This window comes from Sebastes fasciatus, chromosome 6 (genome assembly GCF_043250625.1).
Source record: "Sebastes fasciatus isolate fSebFas1 chromosome 6, fSebFas1.pri, whole genome shotgun sequence".
NCBI lineage: Eukaryota > Metazoa > Chordata > Actinopteri > Perciformes > Sebastidae > Sebastes > Sebastes fasciatus.
Genome location: NC_133800.1, coordinates 24,994,080 through 25,016,974, shown reverse-complemented (window position 1 = coordinate 25,016,974; position 22,895 = coordinate 24,994,080). Strand labels below are relative to the sequence as shown.

Below are 22,895 nucleotides of genomic sequence, written 5' to 3'. Positions count from 1 at the left end.
TTCTCAGCAGGAAAAACTTTCAAATCAAATACATGACAGAAATGAAATCATAAAGCCAGAAATGTTGCAGACATATGATGTCATTCTGGATAAACCGACTCTGATTTAGCAAAAATATCAACCATCATTTTCACTTGTACAATAGAGCTTGTAAGCAAAACATTTTTAACCTACTAAACTATTTAAAACAAAGACAGGAGGCATTGAGACGGGGGCATTACATAAACAAATGAGTTGTGATTTTGTTAAGGTCTTCAGTAAGCTACCATTCAGTGACGTATCATCTATTATAAAACTTGCTTTCAAGCGTCCATATTTCAAATGCTCCCAAAGTAGGGAGAGATAGTATATCTATAAAAGTCATTAGGTAAAAGCAGCAAGTCTATTAAAGTTTGTTTTTGAGCCAGTTCTCCTCAAGGCAGGACATTTCAAAACATAAAGGCCTCGGCAGGAAAGCCTTTTACCTCCCGTCTTCCGTCTAGACAGCCAGAGACGATCTGTAGCTCTTAAATCCATGCTCCAGCTAATAAGCCCTTATAGGTTATCCATAAATCAGAAAGCTAATTCTCAAGTTCAAAGCTAATAGTGCAAAAAGGGATAGCGTTAGACCATCATCTTTTAATTCTGGTTAAAAACCCCGCTGCTAAGAAAATTACATTACCTTATCTGAAGGAGAAAAACTCAACAATGTCTTTCTCCAATTACAGAACTACTCTGAAATTATGTTATAAAAGTCACGACTGACCATCCAACCATCTGGTCAGTCCATCAAAACTGAGAACAAGGTCAACACTTCTCTCACCGGCAGCAATCACATATATATATATGACATCGCTAGACGCACAAACAGGGAGGATTCGATTGCGATCGACTGAGGCCGCAAATCTCAACAGCTTTAGATTTGTTAGAAGACGCCCACGCAGCCTAACACCTACAGAGCAAACAACTGTAAGCTCTTCATCATTTTATGGAGACTTATTTGTTATTTATTGCATAATAATACAAAGTGGAAGTTGTGGCTAAGTACATGAAAACTGTTTTCACACGACCACAGTGAGTGCGAGCCTAAGTCTTTATGTCTTCAGTGGCTTGAATGGCAGCTCCCTGAAGAAGACTTGAGGTCATTATAATTATAGTAGTGCTGCTGCTTCTATGGCATTATAATCATTATAAGTACATTATTATACAATATATATAAGAACACACAACATCTAAACTTCAGGGGTTGCTATACGATGGTCCAAATGTAGTCATTATTATAACAGATTCAATTATTTAAGTCCCGCTCCACTCAAAAATGTGTTTTGCTTATTGTAATACTCGGGTGTTTGAGCTTCAATGTGCATGGTTTGACACTATAAGTTCTGTTTTCACATTCAACAGTGCTCACCTTAGATCTGAGTTCACAAAGTGTACGTACGAGCATGGTTTAAGACATCACAACTTCTTTGGGAGTCAATCGTGGCCCAATACGCAACTTACACCATACTTGCCAACCCTCCCAATTTTCCCGGGAGACTCCCGTTTGTCATTGCCCTCTCCCGGGAACCCATTCACACCTTTTTTTCCATTTTCTATTCTATGTCATCTCAACCTGTTTCTGACCTGCAAAGACGTGTCGTCATCTTTAAGATATGCCCTCATTTTTAAACTCTTAACTGCTAAAAAAAACATTTGCACTGAAACATGAGACATGTGGCACTATATAGTGAACAACAGGAGGTCTATTGGTGTCTGGAAGAGCCCAGTAATACATTTGTGAAATCATAATTTTGTTGCTTTTTGTGAGTTGATATAAATGTAACTGATTGTTTTAAATATATATGAAATATAATATTATCTCATCGCAGGCCTGGATCTGGATCGTGGCAGACTTTGTGATGTCAGCAAACATCGCATTGTTGTCCAAAGAATCAATATAACATTGTATCATGATGAAACTTGTGATTTACACCCCTAGTGCCTACATCGCCCACAATGCAACTCAACCACCGCCAGTTCGGTCGGAGATCCGGGTGTGTTATTCTATAGTAGCAGATAATGTAGCCTCAAGCCGCTATGCTCAAGCAGAGCTCAAGCCTCAAAGAGAAGAGGGCTACAGAGATCTGTAAACCACACTTCTTTCTCCAACTCCTCACATTTGTTTTCATTTTAAAACTTGGTGTCTTCAGCAGCAACCGACGCCGACTCTAGAGACATCACTTGAAGCAACTTATGAGATTTTGCGCAGCCCTTTAAGAGCCCCAAAAGGTTGTATTCATATGTAGTGTAGCTACCACAACAGTGTTCCGCAACACCTGTTAACATGTGTAAAATAAAACGTAGTTCCCCTTTAACTTCCTGGATTACTGTTATTGGGCAAGGGCATCAGTTGGCCACAAATGTGTGATGTTGTTCATGTACGCTGCTGTCATTGAAAATGGCCACATGCCCGCTCATTAAGGAGACCTTGCCCTGAAATCTAATAAAGCTGCGGGGTGTCATTATGGATGCAAATAACGTAAAAGCAGTCAAAGCAGCAGTAAATTAAACTAACAAGTTCTTCACATACTGATTTCAATGCTTCATTTGAGTCACGAGCGCAGCACCTCTCTTCAGGATATTAAAATTAGGATGCCATCCTATTAAGATGGTGTCACAAATGCACCATTAAAAGATGGTGTTGATACGTTAAGCCCCATATTATCCACATTTCCCTGTTAGCTGGCAAGATATAATTGATATTATCAGAAACCGCGTGACTTCTCTTTCATCTCAACATGTCGTTGCTTGTATTTGGGCACAGCATGGGTTGACTAATCGGATTAAAAGTGTAAGACAGGGTCCGATGGCATTCTAAGGATTAAGTACAGTGTTAGTGACTCCTGCCCCGTTACAGAGACGAATGGCGGGAGAAAGGCACAGTCTACACAATCACGTTGAACGCCATATACTGGGATCTTAAAGGATTAACACATAGAAAGTCCTCAACATCAGCTGCTAAAACAAGGTCATATAACCAAGTGGGTAGTGTTTGTGCAGCAGAGCACTCCATACCGGCCTGCATTTTGTGGTTTAAACCTGTTTTTAGTCGCAACAGAACTGACATAATGTCGGTGAAAGGATCCAGGTCAGAGCGAGGTATTTTCAGTTCCGGGCTCTGATTCACACATACTCAAGAAAGACTATATTCACTGTCCACACATGCAGGGTTTTCCTCTTGTGTAACGCATCTGCTGCACACCAGGAAACACTGTCTGTAATAGTGTTTGTAGCCTGTAAGCACAGATTTAACGGTGAGTCAGTACCAATGATCAGCCAACCTGTTCAGACAATTAAAGCTGGGGTTGGCAAGTTGGAGCAAATATGATGGAGAAAAAGTTATTTTTATAAAACGGTCACTATATCCTGACAGTGGTGCATGAGACAGGTAATATGAAAAAAATCATGTGCCTCTGTGTCCTCCGGTGCTCCTAATGGCATCTGCAAAATTTCACAGACCGGAGGAAAACAACCAATCAGAGCTGGGGCCTGTACTACGAAGCGAGTTCAACATCCCCAGGGTATCTTCTCGTTATCTGGCTTCACTAACCCTAACAAACGAGATCCCGCTAAGCGGTCCTACGAAGGTGGTTATCAACTCGGTAAATCAACCCAGGGTTTCTCAATCTGGTCGTGAGCGCGTTCACATGAACGGGGAGGTGTTTGCAACATCTGACCAATCACAGACATGGACAAGTCCAAAGATATGCAGACAGACAGACAGGCAGAGCGGCACATTTTACAACACTATATTAGACGAATACGAAGAAATTAAACACTTAATCCAGGCTAAAAGTAACACAGTTGAAGCTGCCAAATGCAGGAAGGACAGCTGGCGAAAGAAAAAACTCCCGACGTGTGAATGCGTAAATTAACAGTTATTAATTTAAAAGAACACTAAGATGTACTCGTCTAGATATAAATAGCTTTTGAAATGTATAATGGATGACTGGATTACACCTAATCGTGGCCAGTATTATGACTATTTGAACCTTCTTTCAGCTGCGCCCCCCCCCCCTCACAGGCGGTGTAAAACGGACTCAAGAGGAAGTTAAATAAATTAGTATAGAAATATAATTCATAGCGGTAAATACCCACATCCTTCCTGCATTTGACAGTTTAAACTGTGTTGTTTTTAGCCTGGATAATGACTGTAACTTCTTCGTATTTGTGTAATATTATCATAGGATCCACGCACTGAGCTCTGATTGGTCAGTAGGCGGTGCTTTTATACGAGTTGATCTCTTATCCGGAACATAACCTGCTCCGGAGCAGGTTAGCTGTTCAGCATGTGTTACCATGGTGATCTACCCCGGTAAGAAGTGATCCAACTTCGTAGGACGGAAAACCCAGAGTTAACCCTGAAGTTACCTCGCTAACCTCAAATCCTGCTTCGTAGTGCAGGCCTCTGATCTGGAGCCTTGCCGTCTCTGAGCAGCTGTCAATCACTCACAAACTCCAATCAAACGGTCAAACTAGGCAGCGCTGATCAAATATGAATCATTATTCTGTTACTGTATTGCCTATTTCTCGCCTCAAATGTTTTCAGAAACATCTTGTAGTGTACTGTTTCGCTGTAAAATTACAAAGTTTGTGACCCAGCCGCCGCCGTTGAGATCAGTTGAGGAAATACCAAGCACCGGCCCACCAGCCAGAGCAAACTTTCTCATTTTACAGCTAAACAGTACACTATAAGATGTTTCTGAAAACATTTTACATAAGAAATAGGCATTAGAGTGACAGAATATTGATTCATATTTGATATTTGATCGGACTTTGTGAGTGATTGAGCTGGCTCCGTTGAATGAACGCTCAATAGAAACGACCGGGGAATGACCTGTGATTGGCCAAAGCCTCCTGACACGGGCTAGATTTCTTAAGCCTAAAAACAGAGCCATGAGGAAGTGCAGAAGTCTATTTTTCTCTTAGAACACTTGAATTACAATATGCCGGAAAGCTTATAATGGTATTTTTGCGCAATGATGCCAAAAAAAACCATCCTAACTACTGCTTTACTGCTTTAACCCATTACAGTAAAACCTGAGAGGAATTTCTCAGAGCCTACAAGTTGATTTGCCTTGAGGGCGTGGCGGAGGACTACCTGATAGCATGAACATGCATGCACAGCAAAGTAAGCCCACAAATGTGACAGGGCCACACCTTATTTTTGCAAGCCATTGCATTAAAAAAAATGGAAAGGAACACAAAAAAAAGTGCTTAATGTCCTGAATAAGATAGACAGACACAGTTAAGCCCTATAGCGTAGGGTTAAGTGTAGCCAAGCGACACTGACAAACCCCAATGTCTATGCAAATCCTGTCCTCTTATCTGACATGCATACAGTCCCAGCAGTGGCTCCCATGTGGGGCCCTACAGGAGTCCTTGAGGGGGGGCTGCCAGGGACCTGCCAGCAAAATGAGGACTCATTTAAGTTTCACTACTACTTCCACAAGTCAGCTCAGTGAGGTTAAGTACAAGAATGACTGGTATGCTCATTGAACTCTTGGCTCTTTTCCATTTTTTTCCTCACCACCTATTATGGACAGTTATACAATAAGTCATATATCTATAGGACAACAAGGAGGGTGAATATAGAGAAGAAGAAAAAAAGTGTGTGGAAAAACCCAGCTGGGCAAACAGTGTCCATGCCCTCCATGCACCGACAACAACAATAATAACTTTCCCAACTTCACAGCCCTCTTTCCAGTGAAGTTAGTTGGGAGTTGACTCGGTGAGCTTCCCACCAGCTAAAAACACAAACGTAGCAGCAACATCTGAACACTCACCGACTCCATACTTCTCTTTTTTAGTGGGAATCCAGCGGGTCATTTCGGGGGGAGAGGCGTAAAGTTGTCTTAATAAATAAATAACTATATACAATTGGTATAAACGAGGACGGGCGGTGCACTCCTGCTCGTCCTGAGCTCTACAGTTCCGCCATCATGGCTTGTAAACGGGGGAGGAGAGAGAGAGAGAGAGAGAGAGAGAGAGAGAGAGAGAGAGGAGGCGCTCACTGCTGGGAGGACAGGACAGAGAGAGGAGGAGAGGCGTGAACTGTGAGAGCTTCACAAACCCCCCAAAACAACAACAACAACAACAACTCCACACCACACCACAGACATTTTTACATGGGTCAGCAACCTGCAGCTCTGGAGCCTCATGCGGCTCTTTAGCTCCTCTCTGGTGGCTCTTTAGCTCCTCTCCAATGGCTCCCTGTGGATTTATAAAAATGGAAATGAATAACTGTTTTTTTGTTTATATTTGTATTTTTATTTATCATTGTTGTAGGTCTATGGTACGACAAGAGTATTAGGGCCACATTGAGGAGAAAAATAAATAAATCGGAGATTTTGAGAATAAAGTCATAATATTTTACGAGAATAAAGTCATAGAATTATAAAGTACAAATTTTACGTGCTATTTTCTTTTTTTCTCGTAAAGTTATGACTTTATTCTCATAATATTACAACTTTTTTTCTCGTAATGTTAAAACTTTATTCTCATAATTTTACAACTTTTTTTCTCGTAATGTTACAACTTTTTCTCGTAATATTATGACTTCATTCTCATAATGTTACGACTTTTTTCTCATAATATTATGACTTTATTCTTGTAATATTATGACTTTATTCTCATTATATTACGACTTTATTCTCATAATATTACGACTTTTTTTCTCCTAATATTATGACTTTATTCTCATAATATTACCACTTTTTTTCTTGTAAACTTCTGACTTTTTCTCATAATATTACCACTTTTTTTTCGTAATATTATGACTTTATTCTCATAATATTACGACTTTCTTTCTCGTAATATTATGACTTTATTCTCATAATATTACCACTTTTTTTCTCGTAAACTTCTGACTTTTTCTCATAATATTACCACTTTTTTTCTCGTAATATTATGACTTTATTCTCATAATATTACGTATTTTTTTCTCGTAATATTACGACTTTATTCTTGTAATAATATGACTTTATTCTCATAATATTACAACTTTTTTTCTCGTAATATTACGACTTTATTCTTGTAATATTATGACTTTCTTTCTCGTAATATTACGACTTTATTCTTGTAATGTTACGACTTTTTTTGTAATATTATGACTTTATTCTGGAAATCTCCGATTTTTTCCCCTCAATGTGGCCCTAATACGCCGTAGTACATTTTCACTTGGGCCCTCACTGTATTAGACTTATATACTATATACTTAGACTATAAACTGTGTTACCTTCATCACAATGCTCAAATGTTTTGCGGCTCCAGACAGATTTTTTGTTGTTGTTTTTTGCCTACAATAGCTCTTTTGATAGTAAAGGTTGCTGACCCCTGATCCAGGGGAACCTCGTCCGTGAAGCTGCAGTTTTTACCCTACACTTCAGTCAATCGATAACTGTAGCCATATTCCTCATAAATCCTCAAATGAACTCAAATTGAATTCAGGGAAATTATAATGAGACTGACCTGTCCTCTCATTTTGCTTCAAGGACTCCTGATGGGGTCGGCTCCACCACTTTTAGAAACACACCATTAGAAAATCCAGAGGAGAAAAATTAATTGAAACCAGAGTTATAAATCACAGATGTGTCATAAATAAGTTATTACCAAGTTATTGTTTTTAATTTAAAATGAGATTGAATTGCAAACACCATGCTGCTGCTCACATTGACTGCTCTAAAGGAGACCTATTGACAGGCTCTAGCCCTTTTGGTGCCCTAGGCCAAATTTGGATTTGGACCGCAGAACACCGTGATTAACCGAGACTTGGAAACCTCTCCTAAACCATATTGAATCTCTAACCTCCTGGTTGTGACAACTGAGCCTCTTTATTTTTTGTCATTGTTTTCATTTTTAATTTACTTTATATATTTTGTGGGTATGTGTGTATATTGTATGTGCTCTATTATTTCATGTGCGTAGTGTTTCACTAATTTTGGTGTCACCGCTGCTTTAAGTCTTGTTGTAACTGATGTCATTAGTGTGATATTGGTTAATTCCTTTTTTTACTGTTGGGGGTCGGGAGGGAAAAATGAATGAAAAAATAGAAGACTACTCATTTGCTCTGGGAGTTACATGCCTTGCAATGTTCTTCCAATTTAAAATAATTTTTAAAAAAAGTGAAAAAGGGGTGAAAAATGTATTTTTATATTTCTTTCTTTATTTGTTCATTTGTTACCTCAATATAGAAAACTACGCATGTGTTGTACCCCAACGATATGACGTAATGATGACGCGTGACATCTCCTATTTTCACCCTCCTTGCCGCCTGTATGACCTATGCCTTCAGCTGGCCCTGCCTATTGAGCATAAATGGACTAGACCTGGGACATAATCATACTCACATAAGGGCTATATTTGAAGTAACTGTGCAGACTATAACTGCTCAGAAAAGCAAATGAAAGTATGACAAGACAATTGTGTTAAACTTCAATGAAACTATTGACTTTAATTTGAATGTCATTTCACCACGGCCAGTATTTCACAAATAACGCCCACTGCCCTCCATTCCCTGCACAGTGAAGTAATTTACAGCTGCTGGCTGCGATCTGGTAGTCCACTTAGCCTTTTGTTTGCCCATCATGTGTGTTTTTTCTGCTGCCACTGGTCAGCCAAATGGTGCTGTCAATAATGTTCAGTCATCCAGTGCTTTTGTTGTTCCCTTTGGCAGGGTGATATGTCCATTTTTCCCCATCTATTGTGATGTGGGTGCTTTAAAACACAGCTTGTGATGAATTAGTACTAACACAATACAGCACAGTCTGATTGACAGCTATTATTGAATAAAAAGGACAAAGCTATTGAACATATGGCAACTGCAAAACAGCATTGTGAGAGACGTTTTACTGACCAGACTATAATCACAAAAACAGACATTTTTAAAAAATGATGCCTTTAGATAATAACATTTTTGAATTGTTGCCTTTTTCCAACACATAGTTACACAGAAACATAAATATGTAATTTTTGTGTATTTACTTCCGGCTCTGTGTTTAACAAACCTTGCACAACAAAAGGATTCAAACACACTGACTGAGCTCATCCTGAAAATCAGGTACTAGACATGTATTTTGCAGCTACATGTAGAATTTCCAAGGTTATGGCTTGAGCTGTTCCACATGATTATTGTGACCTATTTCTGGCTGCGCTGCATAAGAATTTATTGTAAGAGGGCTTCAAATCTGCCCTTTTCACCTCCGATTCTCTTTATTCCTTTGGCAAAAATCTCTCACTCGTCTTATCAAATGTGAAGAGTCCCTTTTGGGCTATAACTGTAAAAAGTTAAAAAACAATCAAATGTGCAAAAAGGAATACAATATTGCCATCCCCTGACTGCTTTGTGCTATTGCATACAATAGACTGAGTAAAACATCAAAGATGTGTTGCATTTTGTTGTGGCATGGCTGAAACTATTACTTCCCCCACAGAATCTTTAAAGAGAAAACATTAAATTCAGATGGTGTGCTGGTGTCGGTGCGTGCATGTCCCGCATTAGTGAGTGTGACAACTTGACAAACAGTTGAACTCTAGAGTTCGTCCGCAGTTGAATGCTCCATAAGCAGTAGGAATAGACAGGTTGAGTCTTCCCAGGAGATCAACACTCCCCTCATCTTCTAAGTTAGATCAGATTGAGTGTTACGAGTCAGACATCCTTCTATTAGAACTTCCTGACTAGGTGCAGCATTTTAGTAATGGTGGTAAAAATTGTCTAACCATGTGCGGATGTGAAAAAGTAAATAGAAACAGTTGCACATGTGGATACAGAACAGCTGAACGCAGGGCCGGCTCTAGCCCTTTTGGCGCCCTGGGCGAAATTCGGATTTGGAGCCCACCCAGGGTAAACCACAACACACATCAGACATTTGTCCATAGTTAATCGGGATTAATCGCAAATTAATCACACATTTTTTATCTGTTCAAAATGCACCTTAAAGGGAGATTTGTCAAGTATTTAATACTCTTATCAACATGGGAGTGGGCAAATAATGCTTGATTTATGTATATATTTATTATTGCAAATCAATTAACAACACAAAACAATGACAAATATTGTCCAGAAACCCTCACAGGTACTGCATTTAACATTAAAAAATATGCTCAAATCATAACATTGCAAACTGCAGCCCAACAGGCAACAACAGCTGTCAGTGTGTCAGTGTGCTGACTTGACTATGACTTGCACCAAACTGCATGTGATTATCATAAAGTGGGCATGTCTGTAAAGGGGAGACTCGTGGGTACCCATAGAACCCATTTTCATTTACTTATCTTGAGGTCAGAGGTCAAGGGACCCCTTTGAAAATGGCCTTGCCATTTTTTCCTCGCCAAAATTTAGCGTAAATTTGGAGCATTATTCAACCTCCTAAGTCAGCTATAACTTAAAAATTCTAACCTAATTAAGACAGAAATTAAGATTTTTATTTTCATTAATAACTTTTCACAACAATTTACACTTTTATTAACAAATAAGTGCAACTGGGCAGATGAAAAGGTGTGAGAAAGAGAGTTACGGGGCTGGAAATTGTATTTCTTTATTTTCTTTATTTATTTGTTCATTTGTTACCTCAATGCAGAAAATGAGGGCCCCCACTGACCTTTTTAATTTTAAAACTATTATTATTTAATTTTATATTTCTTTAGAGGGCGACCAGCGCCCCCCAGAAGGTGGCACCCTATAAGCGACAGCCTATATGGCCCTATGCCTTAAGCCGGCCCTGGCTAAACATAAAGACTGATTGCTCTCACTTTCTGTATGAAAGTGAAGAAGTGTTGTAGTTAGAGTGGGCTGTAGTTATTGTTGATAAAAAAAAGAGATGACGCTACTGTTTTTGTCTGTTTAATTCGCCTAAGGGCTTCTCACTGTGACAGACAGCTGAGATAATAATACATATGCTCCCTATTTACCATCCACCTTCCTACACTGACTCTCGAGCATTTGATTAGCTTGTGAGCGTACATGCATGAGTGAATATGCCTGTGCGTGTTTATTTTTATGGGATGCACAAAGACGAAGCACATCCAGCATCCATATGTATGAAATGGACTATTTGAATAAAGCTTGACCTGACTTGACTCCGCCGTTATTCAGTGGCTGACTTCAGTGGCTGACATTAAACTCAGGGAACTGTGATTTCTATAATGTGAGGAACTACCATCCTCCAGAGACTGCTGAGTGGTAGTAGAGCTCTAACACGCCGGTTGTAGCCTTCAGTGAGGTGTTCAATTCCTGAGATAAAAGCAGACAAAAGGCCTAATGGATTTATGGGTCCGCTGCCAGGATGCATGACGCCAGAGGCAAATTGGACCTCAGCGTCCACCTGGCTGTCTGGCAGCAGAATCAGGTAATAGCCTGGTCCTGCAATGTTAGGTCAATGCGCTATCTGGGCACAAGGGCGCAACATCCTCGGGCAGATTTGCTGTTGACTTTTTGGTGCAAGTACATCCAAACTTTTCTACAGAATGTTATATAAAAGGTTTGGTTCTTTAGTGCTCGCCACATGACGTTATATGTGCGTCACCATGCAGGGTCACTGTAATGCTGCAAGCTGTCAATATTTTTCTTTACTAATATCCACACCTACATGATGCGATATATTTTTGTGTGAGAGAGGCCATATAAAGTGTTATTTCACACAGAAAAGGTCTCACTTGCAGCTCAGCCTGAAGAAATACAGCCATGACAGCAGGAAATATATAGTGTTAAAAATGCGTGTGATCACAGAATCAGTCTTCTGCAGGTATGTTCGGGCTATGGCACATTTATATCCACAAGTCCAACATCTCATTTCCAGGTTGTGATGCATGAGAAAGGATGTGCCCGGAGGCTCCCACATTTGTCTCCATCTGACTCAGTGAAGCATCCTTTGTACTCCTGTAGTGGGCACACAAGGCCATCTGAAAACTGTGTACACCAAGACAAGCGAGCGTCTATTTTTAGAGCGAGAAAGAGTCACATTTTTTAAATGAAATAGTCTCAGTGTGCCGTCCTCCAGGCCGATGCGTAGGCTTGTTCGACGGAGCCTTTTTAATTAGGTGATTCTCTGAGATCAGCAGAGGGAGCCACAACTCTTATCTAAGACTTCCTTTTCTTTGTGGATAGACAAAGCGTGGCTGTCTGGCAACCAAAAAGGGCAGACTGCGGCGTGACCACCCTCTCTGTCTGGACCGGGGGCCTTCGCAGTCTGGGAGGAGTGCACACACACACACCTAACAATTTAAAACGCATATCCAGGATGACAAGTGCTTCTCTCAAGGTGAAAGTATCATCTTTTCAAAGGCGTGGAAAGCTTTTACTCTGGTTTTTGAGTCTGTTTTCCCAATATTTATTAAAAGATTGAATGCAGATATATGTTTTTCTATTGCAGGATCCTTCTGGGGACACTAAAGTGCAGCATTTCACCCCAGCATCCATTTGGTTGTAAACTTAAAGGGGAACGCCACCCAAATTAAGAATTCCAATATATTATTTCCATTGCTTAGTAAAGTTCAGTCAATATTTGTGAACATGAGCAACTCTCTCTCAAAGCCATGAGAGATGTAAGTCTCAAACTTGTGATGTCATAGGGTATAAAGTCTGGAGCTGCTCCATAGACAATGAATGGGAGGCTGATTTTGTGGATCCACAGAATGTTTATTTTCTTTTTTATACTCAAATGAGCTTTATTCTATTGTAGTGTTCTCAGTTGTGAAACAGAAATTGTACCCATATACTCAGAACATCCCCCTGGGTGCTCTCAATGTCATCTATAACATCTCTCCCCATTCATTGTCTATGGAGCAGTTACACACTTTATACCCTATGACATTACGCATTTGAGTTTTAGAACTCTAGTTTTGGAATTTTGGAAAGACTTGTTCATGTTTACTGATATTTTTTGGACTGTCTTAGACCATAGGAATAACATTTATGAATTTTGAAAATGAGCGTAGTTCCCCTTTAATGTTATCATGTGAGTACACAACAAAAGCCAATAACAACCTGTGTTGCTGCCACTCTGGTTTGCAGATCAGATTTCTGACATTGAGTCCAAAACAGTCACTCATTGTATTCTGTATCCTCCTGAAATGAAATATGCATAATGGAAAGCTGATATTCTTTTCCTTATGTCGACAATGTTTCATGACTCTGGGACCAAGCCAGTTTTTAGACAACGTGCTGTTAAATTCTAGAAATAGATGATGTCAGCTTTTTCCCATACCTGACAATGAACAATTGTAGTATATTTGCACCACTAATTTCTTTGACGCATTGACGTAACTTGTGATTTTTAGGTTGTAGCAGGCTCAGTTTTAAAGCTAGAGTGAAGATACTGGTATCATATGAAACTAGAGAACCTAAGGAATCAATTGGTAACAACCATGTCATACTAGCTTGAGGAAAAAACTGTCATGGCCATTTTCAGAGGGGTCCCTTGACCTCTGACCTCAAGATATGTGAATGAAAATGGGTTCTATGGGTACCCACCCGAGTCTCCCCTTTACAGACATGCCCACTTTATGATAATCACATGCAGTTTGGGGAAAGTCATAGTCAAGTCAGCACACTGACACACTGACAGCTGTTGTTGCCTGTTGGGCTTCAGTTTACCATGTTGTGATTTGAGCATATTTTTTAATGCTAAATGCAGTACCTGTGAGGGTTTCTGGACAATGTTTGTCATTGTTTTGTGTTCATTGATTTCCAATAATACATATATACATACATTTGCATAAAGCAAGCATTCCCATGTTGATAAGTCTATTAAATATTTGACACATTTTGAACAGATTAAAATAAAGGTGCAATTAATTTACGATTAATCGCAATTAATCATGGACAATCATGCAATTAATCGCAATTAAATATTTTAATATATTAACAGCCGTACCTAGAATATGCTATTGACTTTGGAAGCTTCCTGTGGGAGTCAGATCTAGAAACTTTTATGCGAACTATTTTAGGGGTAACTGTACAACACTGATACTTTTTTACAGGAGCTGCTGCCGACATCTCCTGCTGTACCTTCAGCTCTTTGTTTTTCATCAAAGCACCGTTCGTCTGGGAGGTCTCAGCGGGGCCTCAGTGATGGGCCTCTTTCCCTCTGACATAGTGTGTGCCCACAAGAGGAAGAGGGAGTTATAAGATTTATATACCAGTCCGTTCACAGCCCCAAATATGACAGATGAAACAGGGGGTGAAACTCAATATCTGAGAGATCAAACGCGATAAAAATAATACAGCTTTCCTTTGATATGCTGCGTTTACTGTGGTTGCTGCCCTGACACACACGCTGCACGCACACACTCGCAAGCCATAGCTGTATGCGACACGAGTGATACATTATGAGCACCTGAGGGAGTATCTATAAATCCTGCTGGTGGTTTACTGTATCTATTGTAAAGAGCTCTGTCACTACTTCAGCATTCTGTCTGCAGGGTGGTTTGTGTATTAAAATCCAGCCCGTGGTAGTACATCACCAGTGTACTTCTAAATCAATAAGAAAACATTTACCGTATTGCTATCTCTTTGAGTGGTGAATGGTGTGAGCAAGCACAGCCAAATCCTTGGCAAAGTGGAATTTCTAGTGATTAAATTGAGTGCTCCTTTGGGCTGGGTCCGTCCTTACTGTATAGTGTAGCAACAGAAGGAGGAGGATAATAGCTCAGGGTGGGGTAAAGTGAGGACAAGGAGGATGGAGCAGGAGAGCAGATTGCATACAGTTTGGGGCCACAGATGGGCCAGAACACGTACCACATGTAGAAAAAGTGAAGTTATGCGCATATGTTGTGCAATATTTCAAAGTGTGCTTCAGATACACATCCAGAAAACACCTCCTGTGTTTGTGTGCGTGTGTGTTTGGGGGTTCATTTGTGAGAGCATCTCTGCAGATGCCTAAAGGAAGCCCCCGGTCTCTCCACCTCTTCGCTGGGTAAAAAAACAGTCTGTCCTCTGTCAAGGTTTAGTGCAGCAAGATGTTTTTCTGCCTCTCCACTCTCTCTAATTCCTCCTCAACCTCTCTCTCCCTAATGAAATAATGAAATAGCTCACTCTCCTCCTCTCTCTCTCTCTCTCTCTCTCTCTCTCTCTCTCTCTCTCTCTCTTGCTGTCCTGTGTGAGTTGACACTTGGCCAGATTCTTTGGTGCAGCAGACTAGCTGAGTCATAAAGGTTTCAGTGCGCCCTGATTTATAGACAGTGATGTGGGTGAGGCAGCAGGAAAAACACCGGTGTCAGCTCACTGATCACACACTGAGACTGTATAGGCTCATTGGGGGCAGAGACGACCTGCTGACTGGAGATAAAGACAAAAAAAAAACGCCAGTGTAACTCTTACTTGGACTGTGGTTTAGCAAAGTCAAGAGAAATTTAATGAGGTTTTATTGGCAGGTCATGTTGAAAAAGTGAAGCTTAATATTGTCTGATATGCTGTGATTTTTGTGTGTTTTTCATGCATTTAATCAGTCAGTTTGGTTTGGTGTATTTTGCTTAAAGAGCCTAAAGCGATCCAGACTTGCTGACTTTACTGGTTTGCTGCAGCCCTCCCTTCCAGTCAATTGTAGACTGATTTATCAATATGGATAGAAGCCGAGGGCTCTTTGGCTGCCATCTATGTGCTTTTTCCATTAACCTCCATCGAGAAAGTAACATCCTGAGTGAAATTAGCGAGTAAAACTATCCATCCTCCCTTGTGAGAGTGAGTCACAGAGCTCAGACATTGAATATAATTTTCTGCTAATGTGTTTATTTGTGCTAAATGTTATTTGATCTGACATTTCATTGCAGCCGTTCCTGTTGGTAATGAAAAGCCCGGGGCCAGCTCTGGGTTGACAAGGCTTCAAGGCTTTATTGGAGTTCAACACAGCACATCATGGATTTAAAGCACTAAGTGAGGATTCAAAGTAAGGCATCTCATAGTGGGTATTGCACATACAGACGGTCGTATACAGGCATGTGTCGGTGACAGTAAAGCACAAAGGTGTTAGGGTTGCAAACAAATCCAGTCACATCCTATCCCCATCAGTTAATTGATTAGCTTTTATAGCGTTTTCATGTCTTTGCTGGTACAGTTTGCGCACATGCTGTTGGTCACTCAAGTTAGTTCACCAACATGTTTCATTTGGTTTGAATTAGACAGATATCTCTGTACAAGCACCGGAGAAGGTATCATTTAAAGCATTTGAATTTAAACTTTTTTCTCAGTTGTTTTTCCATTTTTCTCTCCGGCCTCCACCTCCTCTTGTTTTTCAGTTTCCTTCTCATCCTGCTGCTTCTCACCCTCTTCGTCGCCCTCTTCCTCTTTCTGCTTGGCGTCCTTCTCCTCTTTTTGAGCCGGGACCTCCTCTCCTCCTTCCTCCTCATCTTCTTTTTCTCCATCCTCTGCCTCACCCTCTTCATTTCCAAAAGGGGGGGGATGAAAGTTAGAATTAATTTACTACACACATGCACACATCAATGAAACAAAATAACAACACTAACCTTCTCCATCTGCTTCTTCCACTCCCTCTTCTTGTTTTTCCTCCTTCTCTACTTCCACCTCCTCTTCTTCCTCCTCTTCTCCCTGATCTCCCTCTGCCTCCTCCTCCTCTTCTTCCTCCTTCTCTTCCTCTTCCACCTGCTCTTCCTCCTCTTCGTCTTCCTCATGAGGAGGGCTGGCCTCCGCCTGCTGTGCTTGGCTCGCGGATATTGTCTCCTCTGTGGAGAGTGATGAAGTATAGAAGCGGGAGCTCAGCAGGTATGGAGGTGCGGAGCTCAGCAGGTATTGAGGTGCAGAGCTCAGCTGAGACTGCGTGGAGAACTGGGATCTTCCGTAGGACGGAGTGCCGTACATGGCTTGGGAGTAAACGTTGAAGGACCCCGGTCCCGCCACATTTAGACGGTTCTCTTCTCCTTCAAGGAGCTGCCTAACAGAATAATACACACATCACATCATGTAAACGAGATGCTGAATTATTGGTGTTGATGGCATCCATTTAAATTACAGCACGACACTTACCTGTAGGCTGCGATCTCAATATCCAAGGCCATCTTCACATTCAAGAGGTCCTGATAATCTTTCAAGTAGCGAGCCATGTCATTCTTGTTTGCCCTCAACTCGTCCTCCAGTTGACTTATTGTATCCTGTATAGAAAAGATAAAGTGACATGTTAGTGGCACATTATGGGCTGGATGCAAATTGCGTCTCAGTTCATCTTTGGGGTGTCATTGCATGCTCTATGACTGGTCACACTGGCATTAGGACTCATCTCAACTGCCAAAATAAATTCATTTTTTTCACAGAAAGAATATTTTCAGCCTTGTTCACTTATTACTGTCTGTTACATACCTGCAGTGCCGAGATCTCAGCACTCTGTTTTTCCTCCACGTCCTGCAGTTGGTTCTCCAGAGCTTCATTCATCCCACGGCAGGCATCAATCTCCAGCGTCCTGGCTTTGAGGAGCCGGCGGTACTCTGCAACCTCATCTTTGGCGTTGCGTGCGTTGTCCGTTTTGCGAGAAGTGCCCACTGTCATCACGTTCACCTTGTCGCAGAACCACTCTTCGGCTGATTTAAGGTTGTGATGCGCCAGTTTCTCGTACTGGGCTCTGATGTCACGGAGAGCGCCGGAAAGGTCAGGTTTGGCGATCTCCATACCCACCGACACTTCTGCGCTGTAGTGTATTTGGGCCTGCAGCTCTGCAATCTCGCTCTCGCAGAGGCGCTTCAGGAACTCCAGCTCTTCCAGGAGGGTCTCGACCCTTTTCTCGAGCTCAGCCCGGCCCAGCGCGGCTTCATCTGCCCCCTTCCTGGCATCCATGAGCCTGCCCTCTGATTCCTCTCTTCCGAGCACTTCGTCTTCATAGCGTTTTTGCATGTTGCTAAACACATCCTCCATCTGGTCCCTGTGGTCCTGGGCCGCTTGCTTCTCGTGGCGGGCCTCTTCCACAGCAGCATGGAGCTGGCGGATCTCATGCTCGTACAGGGCCCGAAGGTTGGACGGCTCCGTCTGCCTCTGCCTGAGAAGCAGGAGCTCAGTCTCCAGCGACTTGTTCTGCTGCTCCAGCTCATGGACCCTCTCAATGAAACTCACAAAGCGGTCGTTCAGGTCCTGCAGCTCAGCCTTCTCCTGGGTCCTTAACACTTTGAACTCAGAGCTGACCTGGGCTGCTTGGTCGAGGCGAAGCTCAGTGGCGGCTGCAGACACTGGAGCGGAAAGCATGGAGGAGTAGCTGGAAAACGCTCGGGCGTGCGTTGGATAACTTCTGCGTGAAGATGCATAGGAAGTCATCGGGGCGGAGTGGCTGGAGTAGGCAGACCTAGATCCTATTCCTCCTCCGGCTCCATATCCTCCAGCTCCATATCCTGCACTGCGCACAGCCACTTTCCTCTTGTAAGTAGAAGGGAAGTACGGTTCAAAGCCGATGGAAGCCATGACTTGAGATAACGGCCTGCTCTACGTCTAGGAATGTAGCTGGGTTGACTGCACAGTGAATCTGCATTACACTGGCTTTTATAGAGCCAGTAATGACTGTGACGTAAGCTATTTTTTTTGCAGGCATGCTGACAGAAGGAATTGATAATGGTGCCAGCTAGCCAGTCTCAGCCAAGGGAGAGATGGGGTGGGGTGACTGAGGATGAGTGTGGGGGATGGAGGAGGCGGGGATAAGCGGTACAGCAACAAGGGACTGCAACGGAGAGGGTCAATGAGGACAAAACAGTACACTGTTACTCCTGAAAACTGCAGAAGTTGTTCCAATAAATCCTGACTAAGACATAATGTATCTGTCATGTAACTGTACAAACTCTTGAAATACTGCCTGATGGAGGAAGGGAGGAAACTCTGCTTTGCGGTTTTGTATCATCAGTCTGCTGTGTTAGATAAGAATATTAATAACAATATTACTATGATCTAAGTATCACAATTAAATTTCACAACAAGCTAATCAGCTAGATATCAAACAGTTTGGTCGATTCTATAATTAAAAAAGCTCCACCTTAATCTCAGAGAAAACCATTTACTGGATTATAAAATAAAAGTTTGCCATCTAGTGGTTGTCTATTTACCATACAGGTTACACTGATATACAGTATAAGAAATTATTTTCAGGTACCCTACCGAGTTATTCCCTTATTTAGTCCATATGAACTGCATATTTAATAAACCCAATGTCTCACAGACTATAGTAAGGCTGTGCCCTGATGTAGGCCTGTGTTGTTGCATGATTTAAAATTGAAAAAAGAAAGAATATTGTTCACAAGTTTAGTTTATCAGTGGAAAATGTTGATCTTTCTGAACAGACTTGTTTAGGGCTGCAGAAAACATACTTGAACAGTGAAAACTGTATTTTTTGTAACACCAAATATATGCTGCAGCCGTTATAGATTATATATTTTACAGTCTTTAATGCACATTTTTAGGTTATAATTTACAGTCTTTAATTAATTTGTGGTAAATGCCATTTCAGTGCTATGCTGTGTATTAAAAGTATGCCTATAAATAAATACAGATTAATCTATACTTTAAGAGAATGTTTTAAAACAATTTTGACAGGTTTGAGAAAATTGTTTTCAGAATTGCCAAATGCACAGGTGGAAACAAAATAATAAATAAAATAAAATATAAAATATAAAATATAAAATATAAAATATAAAATATAAAATAAATAAAATTAAATAAAATTAAATTAAATAAATAAATACAAATAAGTAAAACAGTTTTGTCTATATAATTTCAATAATTACTTTGGTGTTTTTATATTGCATTAGTAACTTAAAAGCATTTACCTTTGTGGTAAATGACATTTCAATGCTGTGTGTGTATTGATACTGTGGTTCCACCAATATCATAACATCTGATTCGTCACATGTATACACCCTTCAGCGTATTGACCAATGAGCGACGACCTTACTAATTGGCGGGTCGCAGTGACGCACATGACGCTCGGTAACGTTAACAACAACAAAGAAAGGATGCTGAATCAATAAATGAAGTTTCTAACTTGCTCTGTGCTTCACCTCCACTCATGACCGCGGGGTTTTAAGAGTCCGCTGTCTTTATAGTAGTAATAGACACGTTACAAATGCGTTTAAACCGGAGAATGAACGGTAAGTCAGCCTGCTTTAGTACAATAACGTTAACGGTCAGCCGGTGAAACGCTAGCTAACGTTAGCTTATATAATGCTAATATCAGCTAACGTTAGCTAGCTGAGGGAACAATGTGAGCTGTTAGTTAGACAGTAAACATGTGCTAGTCTGTCAGGAAGCTGTACGTACCACCTGCTGTCTGGAGTTGTGTTGTTAACTAGTAGAGTTTTATACTTTGCTCGGGACAAACTAAGCTAAGAGCTGAGCTAACCATGCTAAGTTTTGAGTGGCATTTTGTGGTTAGCATTAAGGTTCGCATACTTTTTCTTTTTACTTCTAGTACGTACTGTTTCATACAGTACGCATACTACCTACTGATAACATTGCACCTTGAACTTTGACCCTCCTGCTCATGTATCCCCTGCACAGAGGATTGTGGGTCAGAAGAGCCAGAAAAAGCATGCTGGCTTGCATACTGCAAGATGTGACCTGGTGCAGTATAGGACATCATCCTGGTATTTTTTGGCATACTGCATTTGACATATCATGTATTTGGACATACTAAATATTTTTATGGCATACTAAATAGTATGGTAGTATGGGTATTGGAACACACAGTACTTACTAAAGGCACAATGTTATGCATACTGCATGCAACATTACACACCTGCAGTATGTACTAAAAGTATGCGATTTGGAAAGCACCCTAGCTCTCGATTAGCAATTGTGTCAAGTGATAACAGTTGACGACAGCAGGTTACTTTGCTCTTCTCTCTGTCAAGTTGGGGGTCTATTTAGCCAGATAAGCTTTCACATAAATACACTCAACACTACACAAAGTGACTGAATAATACAGGGGCTTTCACCTGACATTGGTAAATGAAAGAATAGAGTGAGTGACAGTCTGGTGATGGGACATACATACATACATACATAAATAAATACATACATATAGATAGATAGATAGATAATTGGTAACTTTATTGATCCCGAGGGAAATTCAAGTTTCCAGCATCACAGTTCCATAGTGCAAAACATGTTAGTAAAAAGGCAGTAAAAAAGTTAGTTGTGCAAAGTACAAAATACAAAAAAATATACCAGATATAAAAATACAAGGAGATGAAGAAAACTTAAAACTGAATATAGTGCAGGGTAACAGCTGTGATACACGACTATTAAAAAAGTGAATATAGTGCAGAAGAGACTGTTAAAAATTAATATAGTGCATTATTATCTGTCCTCCATATATGTGGGGTTCTCTATATGTTTTTTAACGTTACCGTTACATTTTCTTTCTTGTTGTCTTGCCTGCTTTGATCTTCCTCTATTTGTTTGGTTTCCATACATCTCTATAGATACAATCAAAAGCTACAAACCCTGAAGGTGGAAGGTCCTCTTGCCACATATTAAAATGGTAAGGCTTTTAATTATTGAGTGCATCCTTGGATGGTTGCTGTTTTGTATCAATATACCTTACCACTATTCTGCACTTACTAGCTCCACATCCTGAGTTATACTGTATATATATATATATACTTGCTAAATGTTTGCCTCTTTTTCTGTGTTTTATTTACAGATTCGCATAGCAGCACTAAATGCTGCTTCGACAGCTGCTGATGAGTCTCAAGACCCCTTGAGAAGTAACAAGAGTCGGACAAAAGAGGCTCAGGTATAATATTAGGCTTACCCGCCGCTGCTGCATATGTTTTCCTCTGTAGATCTAAATAAGTTGTCTGATTATGTTTCTTCTATTTCTGTCTGCAGGAAGCTGAGGCATTTGCTTTATATCACAAAGCTTTAGATCTGCAAAAACATGACAAGTTTGAGGAGTCTGCCAAGGCCTATCATGAGCTTCTCAAAACTCCACTGCTCAAAGAGGTAAAATATCCCACAGTATATAGTCCTGTCAAGTAGAGGTCGACCGATAGTGGATTTTTAAAGGCTGATATAATAACGATAGTTTGGAGCAGGAAAAAGCTGCTGATATCTTCTTATCTTTAGCAGCAGCTTAGTCGGCTACCTTTGCATACACCGTTTTTAATAAATCAGTTTTTTACCACTCCGAATTTAATCATTCATAAGAGATATCTTGAAGTGTGATTTGGTGGATTACATCTTTGGAAAATGTGTTTATTTACAATTGGCGATGCGCTGTTCTGTGGTGTATGACTGGCCAGGATCACTTCTGTTGCGTGTCCCGTTACGTTGTTACTTTTTTTCTCCCCCTTTACCTTGACTTTGTGTATGGAGCCTGTTGGTGTATGGAGCGCCGATTAATTGGCCGAACCGGTTAATCGGTCTACCTCTACTGTCAATGCCATAATGCTCTCACATAATCACAGCAGCACACCCTGTTTAGTCATCAAGGAGGACTATCACTTGTTTTGGTGCAGACCAATTTTTTTCATGATATCCAGATAACAATTCTGATTTAAAGTCCTAAAATTCAGTTTCACTGATTATAAACTATTTACAATATGCACTACAAATTTGTCTTCGTAGTAGGACAAACACTGCCCACGTACAAGAGCTGTATGTGTTATCATTCATATTGCTTGATGGCCTAAAGATGAATCTGCATTACACTGTGTTTGGTGCCAACTTTGATGTATCCTCTAATATTCTAGGCCATGCCCTCGGATGATCAGAAAGTGGGTCTCAAGCATCCCGGGCTGATGTTGAAATATTCTACTTTTAAAAACTTGGCTACTATGACTGCGTTGCGGGATGATCTGAAGACCGCTATGGAGTTTTATTTGGAGGTAAATCAAATAAAACAGTGCTAGTTTAATCATTCTTGGCATTTCACCGCGTTGTTTATCTAAATGTT

General features: G+C 40.7%; 3 protein-coding genes across 9 annotated transcripts in view; 1 reads left to right on the top strand and 2 right to left on the bottom strand.

Annotated features, from left to right (window-relative positions):
- dock5 (dedicator of cytokinesis 5) overlaps nucleotides 1-5,983 on the bottom strand; it is a 42,469-nt gene extending 36,486 nt beyond the window's left edge. For 3 of the 4 annotated variants that reach the window (XM_074638755.1, XM_074638756.1, XM_074638757.1), the window contains exon 1: nucleotides 5,808-5,983. In XM_074638755.1, coding sequence (XP_074494856.1) covers nucleotides 5,808-5,850 — 43 coding nt within the window. In that variant the 5' untranslated portion in view covers nucleotides 5,851-5,983. The remainder of the gene's footprint in view (nucleotides 1-5,807) is intronic. The other variant, XM_074638758.1, reaches the window with a different exon arrangement.
- Nucleotides 5,984-15,823: 9,840 nt separating this feature from the next.
- neflb (neurofilament light chain b) lies at nucleotides 15,824-18,480 on the bottom strand. Its single transcript, XM_074638720.1, has 4 exons — nucleotides 17,327-18,480; nucleotides 16,997-17,121; nucleotides 16,480-16,904; nucleotides 15,824-16,392 (listed from the first exon to the last, which is right to left on the bottom strand). Exons 1-4 carry the CDS (start codon nucleotides 18,410-18,412, stop codon nucleotides 16,187-16,189), a joined length of 1,842 nt encoding a protein of 613 aa, XP_074494821.1. The 5' UTR covers nucleotides 18,413-18,480; the 3' UTR covers nucleotides 15,824-16,186.
- A 1,423-nt stretch (nucleotides 18,481-19,903) lies between these two features.
- cabin1 (calcineurin binding protein 1) overlaps nucleotides 19,904-22,895 on the top strand; it is a 44,540-nt gene continuing 41,548 nt past the window's right edge. For all 4 annotated transcript variants that reach the window (XM_074638749.1, XM_074638748.1, XM_074638747.1 and 1 more), the window contains exons 1-5: nucleotides 19,904-20,085; nucleotides 21,421-21,479; nucleotides 21,642-21,734; nucleotides 21,830-21,943; nucleotides 22,693-22,827. In XM_074638749.1, coding sequence (XP_074494850.1) covers nucleotides 21,477-21,479; nucleotides 21,642-21,734; nucleotides 21,830-21,943; nucleotides 22,693-22,827 — 345 coding nt within the window. In that variant the 5' untranslated portion in view covers nucleotides 19,904-20,085; nucleotides 21,421-21,476. The remainder of the gene's footprint in view (nucleotides 20,086-21,420; nucleotides 21,480-21,641; nucleotides 21,735-21,829; nucleotides 21,944-22,692; nucleotides 22,828-22,895) is intronic.